Source organism: Atta colombica, unplaced genomic scaffold, assembly GCF_001594045.1.
Source record: "Atta colombica isolate Treedump-2 unplaced genomic scaffold, Acol1.0 scaffold38, whole genome shotgun sequence".
In the NCBI taxonomy this organism is placed as follows: Eukaryota; Metazoa; Arthropoda; class Insecta; order Hymenoptera; family Formicidae; genus Atta; species Atta colombica.
In genome coordinates this window covers 4,515,170-4,523,200 of record NW_017259490.1, presented here as the reverse complement: position 1 = coordinate 4,523,200, position 8,031 = coordinate 4,515,170, and the positions used below count along the sequence as shown (strand labels likewise).

At 32.4% G+C, this 8,031-nt stretch overlaps 1 protein-coding gene across 1 annotated transcript; it reads left to right on the top strand.

The window, feature by feature from the left end:
* Positions 1–1,243: 1,243 nt before the first annotated feature.
* On the top strand, positions 1,244–2,382 carry LOC108690852. Its single transcript, XM_018198362.1, has 3 exons — positions 1,244–1,332; positions 1,877–2,081; positions 2,167–2,382. The coding sequence occupies exons 1-3, from the start codon at positions 1,244–1,246 to the stop codon at positions 2,380–2,382; spliced, it is 510 nt and encodes a 169-aa protein (XP_018053851.1).
* Positions 2,383–8,031: the final 5,649 nt, after the last annotated feature.

Genomic DNA, 8,031 nt, shown 5'->3' with positions numbered 1-8,031 from the left:
CATGGTGTTCGTCATGTGCTTTAAAAGACGAACCGTGCAATATATCTTAAAAATTAATATGGGTTAGTATTACCTTAAATTGAAGAGATACGAATGAATTGTGAATGAATTGTGAATGAAATCAAGTAAAATTTTACTATAAATTTTACTACAAATTTCGTCGACAAAATGCATGCAGAAATGTAATTGGAATCTGTTAACAAAATGTAATGATAGCTAATTGATTGCAGAAACCGAGCGCGGAGTCTGTCATTTCATAATCGTTGAAATGATGATAATTTATATTTCACTTGTATGATTACAAAATGGTAAATTCTACTGACAATCTGCTGTCAGATTATGTCGATAGACTCTGCGGGCGGAATATGAATTGTGAATGTTGACGTTAATCTGTCACAATATCCTATTCGAACTTGCTAGCATAGATGCTAACATTTTACTTATTGAAAAACTATCGTTGTATTTCCTGCATGTTCATCAAGAATTGTACGCAATTTTTATTATCAGAATGTCTTTATGTCAGATAATAAATGCCGTTTAATTAACTATTAAACAAAAGGAGACACGAAAAAAGCGCAAATACTTTCTTTATTTTTAATGTAAAATCTGATAAAGCAAAGAATTTATTTTCAATTTTTTAAGATTATAAAATTATCTTATGTTTTTTAAATGGAACACTACATTTTTATTTATCGAGTCAATATAATGAAAGCACAGAATTTGACCGTATAAAAAATTATATACTTTATTTAAAAAGTAACTATACCTATATGTTTTTTTTACACAAACTGATTCCTCTATCTATTCTGTGCAAATTAAAGTACATTTACCAAGAAATTATTATTATATTTTATATTTTATATCAAGATATATTAATTTCTATGTCGTACTTGTAACTTTTTAAATTACTTTGAGGTCATTTTAAAGAGACTCTTGAATTTATTTTTATCTGTTTTCATGATACTAAAATAAAAATATAGTGTTCTATTTAAAAAACACAAGATCATTTTAATACAAAAAAATTCAAAAAACAAAATTTTATTGCAGTATTAAATTCTATATAAAAAATAATAAAGAAAATGTATTTACATTTTTTTCTTATGATTTATCAATTATATGATTTATCAAACGACACAATTAGGTGCTTATGATATAATATTCTAATTTCACAGAATCGATAAACAGTCGATTAGTCTGCAAGTTTGTTCTATTGTCGATTTGTATTTATCATGCATCTGGCGACATGAGTTTAGAAAATGCAGAAGGATTGATTTCGAAAACAGAAACATCTACAGCAATTATTGAATTAGCTACAATCCCGCAATTTATCAGGTAAATACGTAAATTCAATTCTTTGTTGATTTTAATGCTCGTTAGTATAGATTAACTTTAATCTTGGTTTAACCTACTCTTCATCTTTTTTTAATGCTTAGAACTAGAAAAAGATAAAGAGTTAATATTAAACTACATTAGTAGAAACGGACATAAGCAAACTATAATATCTAATCGAATATCTAATTAGAACAGAATCTATAATTTGATATGCTTATATTTCTACTATAATTTTATATTAAATGTACATGTAACTAATATATATTTTATTTTATATATACATATTCTAATTTAGTCGTATTTCTAAATTATGCAACACGAGTTATATAAAGAATTATATAGAATAATATTCTGTGAATTTTGGATCTCAAAAGGACTTTGCTCTGCAATCCTAATATTAATTTCAATTGCAATATTTTTTAAAAGCGCAATTTTTTATATACATATAAAAAAAGAGGGAAATTAAATCAATACAAATCTAATTAATTGGTAGGATTAGCAATTTATCACTCTGCATTAACACTAAATCACATTTTGTCCATAGAAGCAGACGAAACAGAGCGTATAGATGGGATTACAATACTGAAGGTGACAACACCGACCATCACGATGATCACGATGAAGACACTTTAAATGGCGAAGAGAACGGTCGGACAAAAGCGATAGATCGTCCTAAGACTGATTACTGGGTTGGTTATTATGATTTTTTGATAAACGAAGGAAGCTACAAATTCTGGGCCGTTTTTCAGGTATAATTCTAGGATTCGACATCTGATTTTTTCCAGAATAATCATGTAACTTTGATTTAAATACATGTGTTATTGTATTCTTCAGCTCGCGACCGCAGCTCTTTTGGTCTACAGCGCTTTCGCGGCTCTCTATTATGCCAAAGTGAATCCACAGACCACGGACGATTATTTCGACGATCTACTCCGCCGACGACGAAGAAGACGCCGCTCCCTTCCGCTCGTGGCCCAAGATAGATCCTTCGCCGGACTCGACACCGTCACGTTCCAAAGGATAATTGAGGCCGTTGAACGAGCACGTTGATTACCGTTTCGATCTTTTCTTTAACAAAGAAAGATCACATCATACGTGATAAATGGAAAGTAAATAACTAAACGATCAAATACACTGAGGAATTTTGATGAGTCTCTGAAAGTGCGAATTGAGAAAAAACGGCGTGAGATGCGAAAATTGACTTCCTATTTCCTGAAAATAGGTGACTGCTTCTAATTAGCATAGAATTAGCGAGCATAATCATTTATATTTATAAGAAATCTTTATGATTAATTTCGAAAGTATTAAATTATATATTAAATTAACAGTGTATATAGAATAGAATTCAATGTGTGCATGTATACGTGTGTTCGTGTTAATCCATACTTCGGTACAGACATATTTATATAGAGACATTAAGATTAAATCATGCGTAAAATAAGAAGAGAATCGGGAAGATTCGAACAGAAAATAATGAAAACAAGAGCAAACAGTTTGTGTTCGACAAACAGTAGTTTTGGAAAGTAATCGATTAAATTAATTCGGCGACAACTCGAATGTATTACGTTTTCGGACCTGGCCGAAGAGATAAGCCGTGGATCCGAAGGCCCTGAGGCCAGCCTGAACGCGGTAAATGGCTTGGTGGCTAAGTGTATGCGCTATGGGATCAAAACGTAATAAAAATCTGCCGAAAAAATGTCAATCGATAAATCAGGTATGACACAACGGCGAACCGCAGCACGGATCGTCGTGCGACGCCGATGCCAATGCCACGCAATGATGCCCCTTCCTATTCCTCGTTATATGTATATGCATATTAATACGAAAAGAAATTTTTGCTGGAATATCTAAACATTTACTTACAGTAAATAAATATTTACTCAATAAAAAAATGATTGTCAAATCAAATTAATGGTTCTTGTACCAAATAATAAATATAAATATATAATATTTATATTTAATAAATATTTGCTCGGTGCTATTTAAACAAATGATTTATTAAAATTTAGTATATTTTTTCAGTGTAGTTAGAGATCTGAAAATAATTATGTAGAACACTCAAACTAATAGCTAGAATATCAAATATTTCTTGTAACATTATTAATCATCACGCACGCTTGCGTCCTATGATTATTTCAATGTTGTTCAATATCTTTAGATCTATGTGTATCAGGTCTAATTTTTAAATATTTCAACGAAACCATTCTTTCTATATGCAAATTTATATATACATAAAATTTACAGAATAGACATGCTGAATCTTAAAAGCGAATTTTATTATCAACAAAGAAAGCAACGTAACGAGAGATATCCGAGTCTTCCGGGATCGCATCAGAGGAACATCTGACTTACCGCGATCTGTTAAATCGTCCGTTTAATGGATCGGACGCGGTAAAATGTTCGAACTTCAAAGAAAGAGGCGCACAGTCAACGAAAATTATTCGAATCTTGGCAGAGAAGAAATAGGAAGAGAAAAATGAGGAAGACGAGAGGCGGCCTCACTCGATACGGCCCTGTAAAGATCACCCAGAGCATCTTACCGGCACGACATTCCGCCACGTAGTCAGCTGCAAGGGATACCTTAAGCGCAAGTACGGCAATCTTACCGGGGACCGGATGCCGCGTCCCGGAGCGCGCGGGGAGGCCCGGGCGAGTCGCGGGAACTGCCATTCCCGCGCGATAAGGAGAGCGCGGCAGCCACGCAGCGCGGCGGTGTGTCGTGTTCTCTTTTTCTGTTTCGGCAAAATTTTTACAGATAAATCTCCGGTGGATGAAGGGAAACGACGGAGGATTATGCCCGTCCGAAATCCAGACCGCGGGCGATAAAAAGTGTTATTTACAGCTCCTCAGTACGCCGGTGCGACCACCATCGATAATTTCCACTGGCCGTTCCTACGCATCGCTCCCGCAAGCGATCGGAATAATAATACGCGATAATAATAGTGAGATTAACCGACGTCGCGAACATTCCTATCAAAAATTTTCGAAACTTCCAAGATGTCTGAACCAGTTTCTACCAATATACATCTATCAATTCTTGCAAATACATATATTATAAAAATATAATGGGACTTGAGCATACTATTCTCAACGCATTAAGATTAAGCAATTTTCTTATTCTTAGCACTTACTCGTCAATCCTGTTTTAATCTTACTATAATCATACGAATGAAAATTAATCAAAACGTATATATGAGTGAGTAATAAATTTATTTGAGAGAGAAGATATTAAGAAAAGATATTAAAAATACGAAAGTTAAAAATGCTAAGAAGAGCTAATTATATCGCGATATTATAATGTAGACCTGAAACACGTCTGATCTTTTACGATGAGCCTTTTTCAACGTCTGCTGAATTTTTCAGAAAATTTATTATTAAAACTTTAAAGCAACCAAAATTTTTCGAATATCGACTAAATTTTGAAGGAAGAAAATACTGGACTTGTATCGACGATCTTTTAAAGCTCGTTGCCTGCAGATAAAGACCATTATTTATAATTTAATGATAATCTTTGATCAAAAATTCTTTGTCGATCATGACTGAGCTCTCTTCCCTGTTTCTTTTTTCCTTTTTTCATGCTTGCTCCCTCTTCATTCAAAACGATAACAAGCATTTGAGTAATGACATATCGGCAAACTTGATTATAACATGGGTTAGTATTTTAGTATTTTAGTGAAATTGTCTTACATACAAACAACTAACGTTGCTTTAAATTAGTCAAAATAAAATTTTTATATTATAGATTCTTAAATTACTAAAAATATTAATATAAAAACTATAATAAATTTTTTCTCTTCTCTTAGAATATATTAATATTGTTACAAAAATTACGTTATTTTTATTGAAATATTACGTACATTTTATATTTTATAAAGGCATTATTGTGCAATTCTTTGAAAATACTTAAGTGTATATACAATTTAAAACAATCAAATGTCACTAAAATTTTACAATCTGAACAGTTGTTTTTATACAAGTTGTAGTTATTAAAAATTCTTGTAATAAAAATTACGGTATCAGTGATTAACTTTGTAGACGTACGAACAAAATTGCGGCGTAACAAGTTCTGTAAATATATGCACGATTTAACTGGTGAGATACGTGGGATACAATTTCATATTATGTCCATCGTAAAAAATCACGGGATTACAAGGTTCGCTACCGTTAGCGAAATAAAAACGAGATAAAACAACGGTGATCTAGCATCATTATTAATAAGGGCGCGCGCCGTCTAATAAGTAGCATTACGTTGCTCCACCTAACATGCAAACAGTGGGATTATGTAGAACTGTTGTCTTCGTAAAATTATTGTACTAACAAAATGATGAATGTGCTGGTTTACCACTTTATTGTTCGTAACACGAATTATATCCCGTAAACAAATACATATATTTCTAATGTAAATATGCAATTAATGATGTTAACACACAAAAAGATAAATATAGTAGACTAATGAGAGTCAGCGACGATAAACGGCGCAATTATTTAGTAAACAATCAATAATCATATTAGATTGATGTCTTCTTTATTTTGAATGTTTCAACTTTCTTTAGAGTCCTCTTCAGCAAGAATAATACAAGTATAAAGAACACACGTCCGTGTATACACGATGTGTCACTCAGATAATATTATATTTGATTTTAACATTTCTACTTTTTAAGTTTTAACATGTTCAATAAAATTTCAGTGCAATGCTTCATGTTCTGTGATGATTAGCAACGCTGCATCTTTGTCAATTTGCGAGTGACTTAAATATTATGGACATGTGAGCTAATTATACTTGTATCATTATACTTGTAACATCTGATTATTGATTGTACATTAATAATTGCACCGTTTATCGTTGCTGACTCTCATTAATCTTTATATTTATCTTTTTATATTTATCTATAATCTTATTATATTTATCTTTTTGTATTGTTTAAAATTCGAGATTCCTAATATAATTATTGTTATTATTAATGATGTTTTTTCAATATAAAATGGATATAGTGTAATATTTTTGCATATGAAATTACATGATATTTCATATTTTTACTATCTATTTTACTATTTTTTTCTCTTTTTCTTTTTTTTATCTTTTCGTATCGTTTGTATTGCTCGTGTTACCATTCTAAAGATATTCATGGAAAGAACGACTGACTGAAGTATTTATAAAAATGTAAGTATTATAGATACAGACCTGAAAATAATTTTGTTCGACTATCAAAATAACTATGCAAGAAACTTGCGTATGATGGGCAATGCTATAAAAAATTTCGACTTACTTAATTATTTTAATAGTTTAACAAAATTATTTTCAGATTTGTATGTAGCTAGATTTTTAGTTCAGCAAAATCATTCTTCGTGTTTTATTTTTTGCATTATCATATGTATGTTATTCTGTTCGCGTTAATAGATAAGTAAATGAATAAATACAATATATAAAAATATCTGTATAAAAAAAGATAATATTGGATTTATATATTCTATATAAAAATATGCTCATAACATATTGAAATCTCTCGATACAGCATTCTATGCGAGCATTGAAATCTCTTTGACAGAGCATCATTGCTCGAGAGTACAGTGTACTCTTTTTATGATTTTTCGCTACATATTCTTGTAGAAGGAAACATTACGGTAAAATAATTGGATTTTATGAGTACGTTCGAATCTTTCATACTTTTCGAGATGACAAAAAATGTTATTTGTATCATAGCTCCGTTCAACGGTCATTTAGTTACGAAAACGCGGTAGTTTTCGCAAAGATAGTGCAGATTTAAAATGTAAAGCACCGTAACCGTGGGAATACATAAAGTCAGCGTGGGGAATTCGTCGGGATGTAAGCCGAATATATATACTTGCGACGCGCGACGTGAGAGACTTGGTCGAACGGGAAGAACGAAGATGAGGAACGGCGGTACCTCAAGCTTAAGATCTCAGATTGTCAGTTGGTGGTCAGCCGTCACGTAGGAAGGACGTGGTGGTGTCCCGATTGCTTCGCCGCGCTTCACCTTACCGCGCTTCACCTCTTCTCGCTTCGGATCGTCTCGGAAGAAGCATCGTCTGCATGGACGCTTCATGTACGTGCCCTCCTCGAAAAATCAACAAAAGCGATATGATTTATATCGGATTGGCTTATATCGGTGCGGTGATCAATAATTTGTCCATCTAAGTAAAGAAAATATTATATTTTTTTTTCACCAGCTGATAATAGTTCATTATGAACTACCAGTACGTTGACCGAACAATAGTAATTAGCAGATGAACGTAATCAATTGAGTAACACAAGTATTTTCCGACTTAGAGAATATACATTCCAAGTTACTCCGTATTGGCTTAACGGTATCTACTCAGGCATCGAAAAGTGCATTCCCCTGCAACTTTGACGAATACCGCACATGCGATTACTTTTTTTGATCTCGCATGTTGACCCATCAAAAACGTTAATTATTGTCTGCAACCGAGCCTGTAAAAGAATTCCTTAAATAAAATCTGACTTTATTTGCGAATCTAATAGCAGTTGTAGAGACAGCAGCATCTCTTTTTTACAATGAGAATGCGAAGAATGCTTTGACACGAACAACTTCTACGCAATTATCGTCATGGTGCACCATCGTCGTGAAATGTCATAAAAGATAAACTCCGAATCTTGTGAAAAACAACGTATATCACGAATATAATTTGAAAGGAAGTAAGAACTCAAAAATTCAGACG